The 17,707-nt window shown below is 36.4% G+C and overlaps 1 protein-coding gene across 1 annotated transcript; it reads right to left on the bottom strand.

Annotated features, from left to right (window-relative positions):
* Positions 1-4,691: 4,691 nt before the first annotated feature.
* LOC128678904 (uncharacterized) lies at positions 4,692-8,927 on the bottom strand. The gene is made up of 4 exons (XM_053760816.1): positions 8,406-8,927; positions 7,329-7,429; positions 5,795-5,984; positions 4,692-5,009 (listed from the first exon to the last, which is right to left on the bottom strand). The coding sequence occupies exons 1-4, from the start codon at positions 8,925-8,927 to the stop codon at positions 4,692-4,694; spliced, it is 1,131 nt and encodes a 376-aa protein (XP_053616791.1).
* Positions 8,928-17,707: the final 8,780 nt, after the last annotated feature.

Below are 17,707 nucleotides of genomic sequence, written 5' to 3'. Positions count from 1 at the left end.
ATAAGACTGATTGTATATCATTTAAAGGAGACTGGAGACTGATATTTTAAGTAAAGTGCCAGATTGATTTTTATTATTAAGAAGTTTTTTTTTTAATCAGTACCTATTCAGTTTTTAATCAATATCCTTTACAAAAAAAAAAATGGTGTTTCACAAATTTTGCTCTATTATTATTGACCATTTCTTATAAAAGTAAACTGAACATGTGATTACAAAAATAGTTCAGAAGTCCGTAGACAACCAGTATGTACTGTCAGTAGTATTTTTAAAATAAGTACCTGACTGATCGTATTTTTTTTTAATTAAACTTTTAAATTTGAAAATCAGCAAAATCAAATTATAGTGAGTAGCCTCTTGCCAATCAAGTTAAGTATTATAAAAACCTAAAAAATCTTCTATAACACAATTTGTAATTTTTAACAATCACAATACAGTATGCTAATATTTGTGAAATTCTCTCAAAACATTTATCAATACATAGACCCGGAAATCCGGGGCAATCAGGACAGCCAAATAAAACAGAAACTCTTTTTTTGGTTTTCAAATAACACACTCTGCATCTTTTTCTTAGGGTATTGCCATTTTTCTTTGGCAAGTTGGCAGGTAAATGTATTTTTCCTTCTGATAGAGACCGAGAAAGTTCTGTTCTATTTGGCATTGGCAGTAATTTCTCCATTATGTCCATTCTAAATTTGTACAAAGTTGTTTCATTTCCTTTGTTTCTTGCGTTAAAAAGCAAAAAGCCATTTACTAGACATATTTGTATTATATGTATAATAACTTTTTTGTACCAGCGCAGGGTCTTATGCTCACAGCAATAATAACTTAACATCTGATCATGTCGGTCTATTGCCCGCATGTATTTATTATATTTTATTTGTACGGCCGGTTTGTATTTGACGGTGCGTACACGGCGACTAGTAGTCGCTTTATATTGACTTGTGTGTTCCGAACTTATGAACAATATCTCCCGTTTATCTTGCCATTTGGTTACTACAATTTTTTTCCAGTTGTGTACTATACACGATTCTCCTGTTTTTAATTTTATATTTTTTACTACCGTTGGATTACCAATACGGTTTGCTCTTAAGGTACCAGTTACGTATGTATTTTTACACAATAACTCCTCAGATAACCCCACGCTGGTATAAAAGTTATCTAAATATAAGGAATGTCCCTTTTCAATATATTTTTTCATAAGAAGATGTACAACTTTTTTAATATGATTTTTACCGCCTACTTGTGTATCTTGAGACCCTGCGTACACGTGAATTTTTAAAATAATTCCGTTAGCGTCGGCTAAAATGTACAACTTGATGCCGTATCTATGGGCTTTACCTGTAATATATTGACGAAAACGAAGTCTTCCTTTCCATAAAATAAGAGATTCATCAATAGTTAATTCTCTCAATGGATAATATACCGAATCAATCGTGTCATTGAACAAATCAATTAACGACTTTATTTTAAATATACTTTGGGTTCTCTCATTATTTTGCACGTTTAAAGCTCTTAAAATTAAAAAAAATCTATCTCTCGACATAAATTGACGTACACATAGACGAAACAAATAATGAGTTGACCAATAGTCTGTTAGTCTATTTAGCTTAATTGTCCCCATCAGCAACAGTAGACCGAGAAAAGTTTTGAATTCGGCTACACTTACATCAGTCCACTTGCGAAAACGAGCGCGTGGAGTAGTCGCTGTTGCTTTTAGTTTGTTACCGTACTTATTAGTACACTCCAGAATTAAATTTATAAAGTGAGAATTAAAGAATAAAAAGAAATAGTCCAAAGGACTTTTGACGTTTACATCATGTGGCGGCAACATACCACTTGTCCCTGTAAAGATTATATTGGACATATTTGTAGGATTACCCGGATACCACCCGGTCGTCTCTTCTGGAGAAGTATCTTCTTCCTCTTCGGCCTGTTGATTTTCGTAAGAATTGCTAATATTTGTTTCTTCGTTCGGATCTGCACTATTAAGTTCATCCAATGTGTCGTCGTTATTGCCGGTCAAAATCCCGTATAGTTCTTCGTCACCAATAAAATCTAAGCCTTCCATATCGTATAATGGCATAGTTTCTTGTGGAGACATCATTCTTCCTAATTCTACGGTTAAGGGATCTAATGCGGTTGGTGTACCGAATTGCGGCGAACTCCGAGCTTCCAAAGGGTCTATAGCGGATGATGGTCCAGGTGTTGGTGAACTTGGAAGAATCATATATGGATTCAAAGGATCCAGTGAAGTTAATGTACCGAATTGCGGCGAACTGCAAGCTTCCAAAGGATCTATAGCTGATGATGGTCCAGGTGTTGGTGAACTTGGAAGAATCATATACGGATTCAAAGGATCCAGAGAAGTTGATGTACCGAATTGCGGCGAACTGCAAGCTTCCAAAGGATTTATACCCGATGATGGTCCAGGTTTTGGCGAACTTGGCAGATTAATACTTGGATTCAAAGGATCCATGGCGGATGGCGGCTCCGAAGAGTTCGAAAAGACTTAAAGTTTTAATCCAAATCATTCTGTTTTAATCCAATAAAAAAAAAAAAATAATATTAAGTATATAACATATAACATTTAAGTTTTTACCTATGTTAATAAGAAGAATGTGATAAGTTAAAGTGATTTAGTTTATTTAGTTTATTTATGTTCGCGGCTAAGGGGTGGCCCAAGGGCCGCCGCACCTTAACCTATACTAGTGTTTTTAAGTAATTTAAAGTGAAAATACTTATTGAAATGTTAATGTCTTACATTTTCAGGTTCAGGAAACCATCAACAAAATTCTCTCGTTTTCTCGTTAGAAAATCTTATGAAAAAACTTATTCAAATTTTAGCCACTTATAAGGGTTTAAAATAGAGTTAGAATAGAATTTATGAACTAAATAAATTATAATAAACTATGATTATGACTATAACTGTTATGACAAACCCATTATGATATACTATTTTACAGCAAAACTCATTATTATAAACTAACATTATGCCTACACAAGCATTATAGCAATAAACTTTATGTGAATCAATTATTATGTTAGAAAAATTATGAGAAAGGCCTTATGACAAACCATATTATGATAAATTTAATCATGAGAACAAACAGGATCCCTCCATTGGATACATAGATAGGTACTCTTTTGAACAAAGTTTACTCTGTTCAAAAGAGTACCTACCTTATAGTGTGCTCTTATAGGAGTTCAAAAGAGTACCAATAAGAGTAACTTACCCAATAAGTTACCATGAAGTTTACGGCAAGCAGAGATTTATGTACACAGGCTGAGTCGTCACATTGGCAGATCACGGAGTCCAGTTATACAAGCAGCAGTCGTTTTTTTACGAAGATCAGAGCACAGTAACACAGTCCTCACAACACAAATGTCGAAAGCCCAGATATACGATCTCAATGTCATCGATACGCACGCAGATCTGATCACCAAGGATAGCAAAACAGAACTAATTCACAAAAGATAAGAAAACATTCACCTTCGAATTTTTTAGGACCTTTTTCTTATCTGTCCACGCAAAAATGGACCATATTGTACAAAACGTACTGGTCATTTTACATTGTTGGTACTTCGTAGGGACATGCAACTTGTTATCTCTCCGGCAGGGATCCTCCATTGTTTAGGACATGAAGTGTCGTGTGCAATAAGACTCATATTAGCCATATTGAACCGCACGTGGTATTTTTCCATAACTAATAGGCTACATGACAGGAGTAGAGTTTTGGAAATAATGTTTCATAATACATAAATTTTTACCTAACCGAAACTAATAATCACACTTTTAATTTTGTAACTACTAGCTGCTCGCCCCGGCTTCGCCCGAGGTACATACATTTTCTCGCCGCCGTAAAAACCATCCTTGAGCTACGAAGAATATTAAAAAAAAAGAATTGGCCAAATTGGTCCAGGCGTTCTTGAGTTATGCGCTTACCAACACATTTAGCGATTTATTTTTATATTAAAGATTATTTGAAGTTAGTTGGGCAAGTCCATTTTAAAACTATAGAAAAAGCAAAAAATTGTATTATCATAAGGTAACTTATTAAAATCAAAGCAACTTTTATTATGAGGCCTATACCATAAACACAATATTTTACATAGTTATCATATAAAGTTCACGCACGTGTCCTACGAAATACATATTATTTAGAAGTGACGTCACACCTAGGTAGCCTTCTCTATGGAACGTTTTGGACTCGCCAAAAAAGTGTGACTTTATGTCAAAGAGTTCTTCAGTAATCATGGTATTTCTTTTACTAGTGGGCTTATTTTTAGAGGTGTTTCCATATTTAAACAAAACAAAATTGAGTCATGTAGCCTAGGTATTATTAAATTGCAATTTTAAGCATCTGAAAAGGTTGGTTACACCTGCTTTTAATAAAATCATACAATTACCAGAAACGAAGGCTACGACCTTGATTTAGATGAAAAATAGCGACAATTTTGTTCTGGGTAGATCTCCCTAAAACCTAATTTGAAGGAGTTATCATCGATTTAAAAATGACACGGCTCCCGCGCCCTACGCCACACGTAAAAGAAAGTAATGGCACGGCAGGCGTGCCATCCGCAATGAATCGGATATCAAGGCTACATCGAAGTTGTTATCGCGGAAGTGCACTAAAAATTCCTGTTGGGATGTATAGCACCGATTAAGGTTACATTGTACAATGTTTATTGTGTTAGTAACCATAGTCGGTTGATTCATTTAGGGATTTTTGGGCTTTCAGAATCTTTGGGCAAACTTTAGTGTCAAGGGCGGAGTGTTTAGTGTATGTGCTGTTTGTTTGTTTGCAGTTGTAGCAACACATTTTAGTCGGGTCGGTTCTATGGGAGCAGGTGGAGATATGGTGCGCGGCGGAGCCGCAGTGGGCGCACGGGTAGAACTCCGCTTCGCATTTATTGCCGGTGTGCCCAAACTGTAGGCATTTCCGGCACTGCACGAAGCGGCTGAAGTCCGCCACGTGTACCCTCTGATGCTCCACGTTGACGCGGCCCACCTCCACGAAGGTTCGGTTCCGTCAGGTGTTACCAAACACTCAGATTGATAAAAATATGGTCTCTATGCATACATGCATTTTGATTGATACTCTAATCATTCTTCTATAAGGTCTAAATGAAAAAATATCAATTTTGATTTTTGTAAAAAATGGAAAGTGTTACAACTTACCCCGTGCTTGGGGTTAGTTGTAACAGCTATTGGGCATGTTGTTAAAGAATAAAACACTTATAATTTTAATTTTTTATTCATTAACGAGTATTCTTTTCACATTTTGATTTGTTTTCAACAAATAAGTAATTAACAAAAATAACAAAATACTTCTGTAAATCGTTTCTTCTACTAAATAATTAACTGAAATACACTTTTCTATAAGTAATCAACAAAATTAAGCTTTTAGTTTTAAACTATTAATAATGTTTTGTACTTAATTACTACCGTAGGTACTTATACGTCTACTTGGCACGTCAAAATCACAGTTTGATTAAAATAATGCAAGTTAAACCCCCAATTTAAGTCTTCTAACTAATTATCTCTTAGTTCTACATCTTATAATGATCAGCCTTTTAATAACCCTCTTAATAAAAGAATTTAGTCATCATCTGAGTTACAGTTAATACAAACAAAAGAAAAAGTATTTCCTCCGACACATCCTACATGTGCCCACATCTTACATACCGTACATTGTACCCAATTACCTTTTGACTGACTATATTCTTCGCTGCAAACTAGACAATACCACTCTTCAGATTCTGAATCCGAATCTGAAGAACCCGAACTTTAAACCCTTTTCTTAACTCTTTCTATTTCATCCTTATTTTTTGCAGACTTTTTACCTTTGCCTTTTTGTTTTCCTTTTCCCTTTTCTTTACCTTTATCGTCTTTTTTCTGCTTTTTCTTCATCTTTTCTTCATATTCCATTCTCAAAGATTCTTTTTCTGGTGTGTCTGTCAAAACAACGGACTTTCTCTTGCGCCTGGTATTCATGTTCGTTTTCCTTGGTGGTGCCTTTGGTAATGGCCTAATCTTAGTTGGGGAAAATTGGTTTAGACCAGAGCAACTCGGAGTTGGTTGGTTTGCAGTTTATGTGCCCTATTCACGTAATTTTTAAAAGTAATAAATGAGACCAAAAAAATAACTATAAACCAATTACAGTAAGTATTCAGTTATGGCCTTCTTACCTCTAATGTAATGGCCATCACGCCCGGACCCCTCGGGAGAGATGGCTAATTGTGATTTTTTAAAAAACTAAATTAATAAGGTGATCTCATTAGAAATTATTACTTATATGTTTATAATATCATAGTTGATTCTTTAAAGTTTAATAAAAAATAAATATAATATGAGATAACCATAAACAATATATTATAATAAAATATAACCTTTAAATGTGGTGGCTGTCCACTAACTTACTGATACTCAACACTCTTCCTCAGACATCACATTTAAAATTCCTAACTTAACAACAAATTCTTTTAAACAAAACTTACGAACAGGCTTAGTAAAAATATCAGCTAATTGGTTATTAGTACTTATATATTCAACTTTAACAAAACCTTGCTCAACCTTTTGTTTCATAAAATTATATTTAATTTCTAAATGCTTCAGTTTTCTTTGATCATAAGTTTGAATAGATTTGATAGTACTTTGATTATCTTCAAAAATTTTAAAATCCTTTACTTCAATATTTAAATCTTAATTTAAAATCTTAATAACAAAACAAGACTCAACACAAGCTTCACAAAGTGCTACCAATTCTGCTTCCGTCGTACTTAAAGCTACTACAGATTGTTTTTTAGATTTCCACACAACAGTGTTACCAAAAATTAAAAACAAATAACCAGTAGTTGATTTCCTATCAACGACTCTACCCCAATCTGCATCAGCAAAACCAACTAATGAAATATTATTACAATTCTTATAACATAAATTATAATATAAAGTTTGTTTAACATATCTCAAAATTCTTTTCAAAGCTTTCCACAAAGTCAAATTTGGTTTAGATTGATATTGCTTAAATAGTTTACAGGGAACGTTAAATCTGGCCTAAAATTTACTGTTACATATAACAAAGAACCAATTAAAGATCTACATTTAGTTTCATAATTCATATCAATAGTTTTATCTTCAAATTTAAAATTTACATCCATAGGTGTATCAATCCCTTTACAATCACTCTGGATGCGCCGGTTCAATGACGATATATGTAGGACTGTATATTTATGCTTTGCAAGTTGCTAATTAGAAAAATAAAGGACGAACTGCCTGGAGGCTATATGGACAAAAGGAGCAGGCAGCTCATGGATAAGGAACCACCAACCTTTGCTGAGATGCCTTCACAAATAGGTCGGCCGGCAGCGTGCTATCGGGCTTGGTCCGCTGAAGATCCAATTTGCTCTCCAGGCCGATGCTGGAAGTAAACTACAACGCACAAAGTCCACGGTGGTTGTATGGAAGAGTTTATGCACATTCACGGGGTGGTACAAGTGTAATTTCACCAATTTTCGAATATTATTAGCGGGACCGCGCGCGCGACAAACCGAATTTTTTTTTGCACACACTTTTTGAAGCGCACGACTAGCGGCGATGATTTCCGAATTGCTTGGTATTGTCTTCTCGCTCACACATGCGTTGGCGCGTTGGTGTGGGAAGGAGACAACTAATAGGAACAGGTAATGTGGGAACAGCCAATCAGCAACTTACAATTCAAACAAGACCGAGACGTATGGCGTCAAATTCAAAGTACCATATTGGCGCAACCACACTCATCCCATGTATTTTAAGAATATTTTTTAAGTATCTTGTCTGATTAACTAAAATACAGTCATCTAGTCTCTTAATAGAAATTTCTAAATTCAATTCCTAAATATGTCATGTCAGTATTACCTAGATCTTTCATTCTAAATTGTGTAGTCAAAAACGTCTTTACTTTTTCTATCTCTGTCTCCTGCTTCGCGAAAATCAAAAGATCGTCAACGTATAATAAAACATAAACATTATCTTTCATGTATAAACAATAATCATTTTCAGAACGTTGAAAGCCATAATCCAACATTGCTTCAGTAAATCTCTCATACCAATATTTCGGGGATTTTCTTAAACCATAAAGTGATTTTTCTAATTTGAAAACATAATTGTCTTCTTTTCCAATATAATATCCTTTAGGTATTTTTAAATAAACTTCTTCATCAATTCGACCATAAAGAAAAGCTCCTTTTACATCCATTTGTTTAATCTTAAAATCCTTCTTTGCAGCAACTGCTAATAATGTTCTTAATGTTTGCATCTTTAATACAGGTGAATATAAATTATCCATATGTCCTGTTTGTTGATATCCCAAAACAACAAGTCGCGCTTTACATATCTCTGCATCACCTACTTTTTTCTTTGTAAATACCCATTTAGTATCTAAAAGTTTCATATCTCTCTTTCTTTCTACTTTCCTCCATGTTCCACTATCTTCAAGAACATTAAACTCTTCCTTAACTGCATTTCTCCATAACTCACTATCTTCTCTCTTATCTATTTCCTCAAATGTATGTGGCGTATCTTCTATTTGTCCAGCCATTAAAGCATACATTACTTCATTTTCATTTCCTTCAAAATCAGTAACATAATCTTGTTGCCACTTGGGTTTTCTAATTATTCTTTTCTCCCTTACAATTTGTTCTTTTTCAGAATTTTCCTTCGAATTATCATCTTTTTCTAATGTATCTTCCGCTTCATAAAATTCTTCATTATCATTTTCTTCATTATCATCTTTGTTAACATCTTCTTCTTTTACCTCTCGGCACTCTAGTTCTACATTATTCTGTATTTCTTTTCGTTCTTTTTCATCAAAAATTACATTTCTTCTTATCACCACTTTTTTAGTATCTTCATCGTAAAGTCTATAACCGTTTCTAGCATAACCTATCATTATCATTCTTTTTCCACAGTTATCAAGTTTATGTCTTAATTGAGATGGCACATGATTATAAGCAACACTTCCGAAAACTCTCATATTAATCACGTTTGGTTTTCTTCCTTCCCATAATTCACTTGGTGTACAATCTTTCCCTTTTGTTGGACTTCTATTAGTTACATATGCAGAACACAAAATAGCATCCGCCCAAAATTCTTTATTCAATTGCGAATCTAATAAAAGTGTCCTAGTTTTTTCCACCAACGTTCTATTCATTCTTTCCGCCACTCCATTCATTTCAGGATTATATGGCACCGTGTACTGAACTTGAATTCCGTTATTTCTACAAAAATTATAAAATTCTCTAGTTACGTATTCTCTACCATTGTCAGATCTCAATTTTAATAAGTCACAGTTAAAATGTTTCGTAGCATAATAATAGTACTCTCTAAATATTTCAAAAGCTTCACTTTTCTGTTTCATAATGTAAACCATAACAAAATGAGTGTAATCGTCAATAAACGTGATAAAATATCTATAACCTTCTCTACTAACTGGAGTAATAGGACCACAAACATCTGTGTGCACTAGCTCAAGTGGTCTTTTAGCTCTGTAACCTATCTTATTAAATGGTAATCTAGTCATTTTCCCTAACACACAAGTCTCACATTGTTACCGATACATAAGTCGTTCCCTGCATTAATTTATACTGTGGGCTGGCGGCAATGCGTATGCTTTTACTATACTGGGACACGCGCAAATAACGCGCCTTATTTGGTAATGTTCGCGGTCCTTGATCGTGATTGGCGCTCGCAGTCGCTATAGTCCGTGGATAGCATCACGCGTTCCCGCTTCCCGCGCCCGCTCTCATGTCAGTCTGTGTCGTCGTTCGTCTTGTAACAGTCGTGTGTGCTAAGATAAATGTTCCGTGATTGTAAAGTGTTAAGGCTCCTCATTGTACGATAATAAACGCTGTTGTACCTACCTAAGTCCACAAATCTTTCATTTCTAACATCTGGTCCATTCGAGTCGGACAGTTAATATTAAAGTGCAACCGCGTCGCGTTCCGCGTGCCTCAGTCAGGACACCTACCAGTGAACTCGTTTCATCACAATGGTGGGAACAAGAAGCACGGCGAGGGAACCACTGGAGGAGCCATCGTCCATCACGGAGTCACTAGTCACGACACGGCCGCAGCACTGCCGCCCGGTGGCACTTCGGCACCCGTCGCACCCGTCACAACTGCGTCCAATGGGTCGCACGCCACCACGACGGCGGGAGTACCACAGCCAAACGACACCAGCCAGCCGTTGAGAGACCTAACGGCGGCTTTATTAGAGGTAGTTCGCGGGGTTCGCTCCGCACCCGCGACTCACAGGTATGCTGACTTACCTTACTTTAATGGAAATACTGGTGACTGGCTATATTTTAAAAGTGCATTTGTCGAGTCACAGTCCGCCTTTACGGAGGCGGAAAATATGGCCCGGCTTCGCAAGTGCCTAAAGGGAGTAGCTTTGGAATCGGTAAAGGGTTTATTTGTAGGAGGTATTGAAGCGCTAGAAATTGTGGAAAGGCTAGAAGCACGTTTCGGCCGACCACACGCTTTGGTTACAAACGAACTGGAAAAATTACGCCACTTACCAAAGTTGCTAGATAGTCCAAGGGAAGTCTGTGTTTTTGCTTCTAAAGTAAATAATATTATATCTACTATAAAGGCACTAAATAAAAATAACCCAGAAATTACTAACATTGTATGCGATAAATTAACGACAGTTTTACGACATAGGTGGTATGATTTTGAGGCTTTGGCGGATGCATCTGAACCTAGGCTGCTTGTCATTGCTCGTTTCTTAGACAGAGAGGCTGATCTCAATTCTAGGCATGCCAAATGTGAGATAGTCGAAGAGCGAAAGGACTGCAAGCGCCATCACTGTGACACGCGCCCTTCAGGAAGACTGCTTTTCGTCGGAGCTACGTGACATCACCGGCGGGAGGAGATTATCTACTGACAGTCGCCTTCGACATCTATCCTTGACTACGGACCAAAATGGCGTAATGAGGTTACGCTCTCGAACTGCCGCCGCGACTGATATCAACGAGGAAACTCTGTCCCCAGCAGTGTTAGACGGAGACCACGCCTACAGTAGTCGACTGTATATAAACTGGATCCACCGAAAGTTACATCATAGCGGCGTCGAATGCGTTACAAATGAGATACGCCAAAGATTTTGGATGCTACGCATTAGACCCACAGTAAGAGCAGTTATCAGACGATGCCAGCCCTGCAGACTGCGCCGTGCCACGCCTCCTGAACCGCTGACGGGGAACCTGCCACTGTGTCGCCTCACCCATCATCAGCGTCCATTCACACAAACAGGATTGGATTATTTCGGGCCGCTTTCAGTCACTATAGTGAGACACCATGAGAAGCGCCACGTTGCCTTATTTACCTGCTTGACGACAAGGGCAGTTCATTTAGAAATAGCGTCGTCACTCTCTGCTGATGCTGCTGTGCTCGCACTACGTCGTATGATGGCTAGACGTGGTTGCCCCGACACTGTATGGAGTGACAATGGTTCTAACTTCCACGGAGCTGATGCTGAACTACGAAAGGCAGCCCTAACCTCTATGAAACAAGAAGCGGACATTCGACAAATAAACTGGCACTACATTCCTCCAGGTGCACCGTTCATGGGCGGAGCTTGGGAACGATTAGTGCGTTCAGTTAAAACCGCACTGACGGCTACATTGCACGAACGTCACCCTCACGAAGACGTCCTCCACACTCTACTTACGGAAGTCGAACATACAATTAATTCTCGACCACTGTCACACGTGTCGGTCGCACCGGAAGACGACACCGCCTTAACCCCTAACCACTTCCTATTAGGGGGTCCTTCAAAGGTTCCATTACCGGGCGCATTTACCAAGGTAGACGAGCTTGGACGGTCGCATTGGAAAGCTGCTCAACGATTGGCTGATCTATTCTGGCAGCGCTGGGTGCGGGAAGTCCTACCTCTCCTTCATCATCGGCGGGAGCCGCATGGTCGCGGCGAGGCGGTAAAAGTAGGCGATGTTGTCGTCATAGCGGACTCCACGTTACCACGAAACGTATGGCCGAAGGGAAGGGTGGAGCAGGTCTATCCAGGCGCGGACGGAGTAATACGAGTCGTAGACGTCAAAACTAAGAATGGCCTAATATGTTTCAGTATACCTTTTGACCATGTACTTTATTATGTACTTAATGTTATATTACTGATAAAAAATTATACATAAATTTATATATAAAAAATGGTAAGGCCTATAACGCACTAGCGGTTGGCCGCCATGCGGCGTGCCGTTGCGGTAGGCCGCACATCGATTAGTACATGAAACCGCACGATAACGACGCACTGATTTGCGGCCAGCCGTCAACCGCTCCGGTTGTTCCGGAGCTGCGACGAGCCGCGCCGGTTGAATGATGCGGCGCACCGCATCCCCACCACGCACTCGGCGCGGTAGTCGCAAACGCCGCGTCCCGCCCGCCAGTCCGTCGTCGCTTGTTTCACGCGCTAGACGCTACTCGTGCGCGTCATGGATTTTGATTAGCGATCGAAAAAGGTCGAGCCTTTTAGCCCTTTTTTAAGACTCGCCGCTTTATAGCGAGGGCTAGAAGGCTAAAAGGCTAAATAGCTCTTAAGCCCTCGAGGCTAATTGTATTTATGGCTTTTGAAGGCTCGAGCCTTATAAATTTAAAGCTTGCGAGTCTTTTTTAAAGGCGGGCTTTTTTTCTAAAATTGTTCACTAAAAAAGGCTTGAGGCTTTTTAGGCATAGGCTTTTTTAAAGTCTTTTTAGATATAATATTATTTGACACTATTAGGTACTAATTAGGTCTAAAGGTGGTATCGATGATTGGTTTAAATATAGCAAAAACATAAACAATTACATAATTTTTGGTACATTTAATAATAAAATATAAAACCAGTATACGTTGACACTTGGTTATAAAGATTTACTAAGTCATAAGAGGCCAACTTAAAATAGTCATTGTTCCAAAAAGAAAAACAGCCGATTTTCATTAGGTATGGCAATGAAATGAAATTGTAAATAAATAAAGGATGTGTTAATAAAAATACAGTATCATATTTAAAAAATATAAAAATGAAATTAAACGTAATAAATATAACCAATGACACAACTTGGATATCTACTCATTTTCATTGTCGGAATCATCAAAACTTGGCAAACTGATATTAGCCAAACTGTCTTCTTGGCGTATTTTTCTAATGAAATCCAGAATCTTTGAATACGTCATCGTGCGTTTTTCTGGAGGAACACGGTCGAGCTCAAAAGCTAATAATTTTGCAAACTCTTTGTTTCTTTGATCATTTGGTTGCTGCTCTGAGCACAGGTGGATATCGTCTACCACTACCACATTCAATTGTGCTCGCACATCGGATGAGTCCCATCGATTTCTTTTATATATGGCACAATCCATAATATCTTCTTGTCGTACCTGTACTCCTTTGTCCAATTGTTTTTTTGATGATGATTCTGGTTTTAACTTTTCTTCATTTAAAGATAACTTCCTCTTCTTCTCGCGAGATAAACCAGGTAAAATACTCGGAGAACACGGAGGAGACCCGTCATCACTAGACATTTTTATTATATAATAAAAATGAAATGTATTATCTTAACGAGCCAAGAAATCACAATTGCTAATGATTAACAGATTACAAAATAGTAAAAATATCCAAAAAGTTGTGGGTAGGTGAAATGTTGACCTACCCACAACTTTTTTGATATTTTGGATATTTTTTTTAAACTTCAAGTTACAATATAATATATTGGATCTTTAACCACTGCGCATAACATATCCAAAAGAAAAGTGATTAAAAAGAAAAACATTCTTTAAAAAAAATATTTATTTAATTAGAGTTCCATCTTTAAAAATACTCGACTCTTTTGAGGATTAGGTTAATAGAAACGTAATGAATTATAAATGAAAGTTTTATTATGTATTATAACAGTTTAACATATTTTAAATCAATTAATGAAATAAAAAAAGCATAGGTAAAACATCGTTAGGTACGCGAACATTAATCACCAAAAACGTTTAGCCAGGATGAAAGGCACATTGAGGATTGTATGCTTTTATTACTCAAACGATTCCTTTTCTTATTGATTAAATTTCCAGCTTTGGAAAATGACTGTTCACTGGGAACGCTTGTAGCTGGTATACATAAAATATCAAAAGCCATCTTTTGTAAGCGTGGTAAGTTTAATTGTTGGTTTTTCCACCAGTCTATTACATCAGTGTCTTCGGGTTCAATCGGTAGGGATAAATATTTTTCCAGCTCATTATTATCAAGTCTTCTTTTTTTATAAATTGAAGAAAAAATATTGTTATTGACTCCAGATGCACCGGAAGATTCCGATAGATCGGATTGCTGTTCAGCTGCTTGATTTCCAAGATTGTATCTGGTATTAAAAAGTAATGTCATAGAAGTGAGGGGATCTTCAGTACCATTGTAATTTTCGGAGTAATAATCATTTTTTAATCTTGGATCGAGTATAATAGAAAACATAGCATACTCAGTGCGTAGCAAGGGAAAATATTCTTGCAATTTGTTGAGCATGGCTCCAGAAATTTTTTTCTTAAGATCATTATCCATCTCCTCGGCATTAGAAAGTCGATTCATTAGGACGTCTACTATAGGTACTACATAGTAAATACTTGGGTATTTTGACTTAGATAGTAAAAGTGTGGCATCGTAAAACGGCTTTAGCAAGTCAATCAATAATTTAACATCAGCCCACATGATTTCTTCAATATTGGAATTTCGAAATTCCCTATCATTCTGACAAAGATCATTGAGAACTGCTTTCATTTTATATGCACGCTCAAGCATAAGGTAGGTCGAATTCCACCTTATGTTAATTTCTTTTAGTAAAGCTAATTGCGGAATATCTAATTCTGCACACTTTTCAAAATAGGTCTGCTTTTTTTTAGTGGAAAAATTTATTAAGTTAACAAGTTTACTCACAGCTGAAATAGGCTCTTCAACTTCTTTTAGACCTTTCTTTACTACCAAATTTAAAATGTGTGCCAAACATCTAGTGTGAATCACATCATCATAATCATCATTACATAAAGTCAGTAATTGTAAACATTTCACATTTACTTTCTCGTTATCTGTAGTAATGGACATAATTCTTTTATGTAAAGCATATAAATTGAAGATTTCTACAATTTTATGTAATATCTGTTCAGCTTTATGTGGATACGGTATTAAATCGAAGTCCAGGATAAATGACTGTAATGCACCATTATCTATTAAGTGCGCAGTAACAACTACGTATGGTTTGTTCGTGACGGAGGTCCAAAAGTCAAAAGTCAAAGAAATTTTATTTGTAATCATTTTGATTTTCTCTATAACTTCAGGTTGTTTCTGTTTAAATAGTTTGTGAATGTTTGATTTAAGTGACGTTGAACTTAATGGCGAGTATTTAGGATTTATCTCAGCCATTAATTTTTTAAAATGTTCTTCTTCTACAAGTTTAAACGGATGGTTGCCGTGAACGATAAAATTAAGCACTAGTCGGTCATACAGTGCCTTTTTATGTTTGCTCAATGTCAATGCAGAAGTATTGCTGGTTGAGGTTGAGGGGCCTTCAATGCCTTCATGACTTAGCAAATGATTTTTTAGCGTAGAATGTGACGATTTTATCGAAAATGGTTTTTTACATATTTTACATTTAAGCCCACTGTCATTCTTCGTGTAATATGTATTCCTCAGCTTTTTATATTTTTTTTTAGGATTCGGAGAAGACTCAATACTCACATTTTCTCTAGAACTCGTAAATGTGACATCAGTAGACACATCCAAATCACCATCAAATCCATCATTTTCCATTTTGGCGCAAAGATAACGAGTAATAGTAACCAACGCGCTAAAATATAATTCCAACCCAATGTTTCAGTTCAATTGATGAACCAGTATTTATTTACGATATTAACCGCAACACAATATACTAACAGATATTTAACTTAACACATTTCCTGGTCATGATACGAACAACAATTCGAATAGAACGATATTAAAACGAATGAATGACGTAAATTAAACCGGGCATCCAGCAACGCATAAGAACAAATATACCTACCTACCCTCACATTAAAATATTAAACACCACGGAAATAAGTATTTTTCTTTGTCATTTCCAAGATAATAATGGCGAAATAGGAATCGATGTTATTTTGAAAATTGTAAAAAAATAATATTCACGTAAGTACAAAATTAATAAAATACAGTCTTATTTTTAAAATAAGTCTAAATTTGACTGGCCTCGTGGCGTAGTGGTTAGTGACACTGACAGATAATCCGGAGGTCGTGGGTTCGATTCCCACCCAGAACAATTGTTTGTGCGATGAACATGATAATTTATTCTGTGTCTGGGTGTTTTATCTATAATATGTATGTATTTAGAAATTTATATTTATTAATTGTTTTTACTACCCATGGCGTTATATGAATGTAGTGACATATTTATTATTATTAGCCAATGTCCAGCAGTGGACGTCCATCGGCTGAGACGACGATTTATTATTATAATTAATATTGTAGCCATCGCTATAAAACGGTGAGTCTTAAAAAAAGGCTATAAGGAGCCTTTTTGACCGCTAAAATGATAAAACTCTAATTACGACGCCAGTCTTGTAAAAAGGCTTTAAAAAAAGCCTAGGCCTAAAAAAGCCTTAAGCTCTTTTTTAGTGAGCAATTTTAGAACTACTGTTTCGTGAGTCCGCCTTTAAAAAAGACTCGCAAGCTTTTAATAGGGCTAAAAGGCTCGAGCCTTTTCGACCGCTACAATTGTGAGTCCGCCTTTAAAAAAGACTCGCAACTTTAAATTTAGGGCTAAAAGGCTCGAGCCTTTTTGACCGCTAATTTTGATACAGAAAAGTTCATTTTAGAAATAAAAGAACGCCCCGCAATATGGGATAGCAAATGCGCTGATTATGCAGACAGAAATAAAAAGTTAAAATGTTGGGAGGAAATGATTAATATATATGCAAAGGAAGATGATACATCGGAAGAAAAGAAAGAACTCGGTAAGTTACGTTATTTATTAATCATGGTTACAATGTTACAATCATCATACCTACTTTTTATTCGCAATTTCTTGCGATTTTGCGGATTAATGCCATTATATTTACTTATATATATTTTTCTTGCCATTCCAATTTACCTTCATGTTCAAAATACTGAGCGAAAGAGTCACGAATTCTTTCAGCGATATTATTACCTATTCGATTATATGTTCTCGGAGTTTCTGGTACATCAGGCGACATGTAACATGTTAAAGTATCTTCATAGTTATAACCGTCTCTGTCTCGAACGTAGTTATGCAAAATGCAACATGCTTTGATGATATCAGTAGCCAAACTAATATCCACATTTAAAGGTCTATGGAATATACGCCACTTATTGCTCAGTATTCCAAACGAACATTCGACATATCGCCGTGCTCTACTATGCCGATAATTATATATTCTCTTAGTAGTGTTTAAATTAGAATTTTTTGGTTTTGCATAAGGTCGCATTAAGTTCGTGGATAAGGGAAAGGCTTCATCGCCTACTAAAACATATGGCATTGGAATAGTATTTACTTGTGATATGGGTACTGATTCTGGTATCTCAAGTTCTCCTGCTATCATTTTTTTGTAAAAGTTAGAGTGTTGATAAACTGCTGAGTCTCCAAATTTGCCACAAGCACCGACATCTATTGTTATGAATTTGTAGTTACTGTCGCA

This window comes from Plodia interpunctella, chromosome 20 (genome assembly GCF_027563975.2).
Source record: "Plodia interpunctella isolate USDA-ARS_2022_Savannah chromosome 20, ilPloInte3.2, whole genome shotgun sequence".
NCBI lineage: Eukaryota > Metazoa > Arthropoda > Insecta > Lepidoptera > Pyralidae > Plodia > Plodia interpunctella.
The sequence above is the reverse complement of the archived record's forward strand: the minus strand, read 5'-3'. Positions and strand labels throughout refer to the sequence as shown.

Excerpts from the sequence above, each read along its gene's own strand:
- LOC128678904 (XM_053760816.1), bottom strand. The coding sequence starts at position 8,927 with ATGATAGGTTATGCTAGAAACGGTTATAGACTTTACGATGAAGATACT. Across the intron at positions 7,430-8,405 it reads AACTTTTAGATACTAAATGG|TTTACTTCCAGCATCGGCCT; the intron begins GTATTTACAAAG and ends TGTGCGTTGTAG. Across the intron at positions 5,985-7,328 it reads GTGAAGGCATCTCAGCAAAG|GCGCAAGAGAAAGTCCGTTG; the intron begins GTTGGTGGTTCC and ends CATGAATACCAG.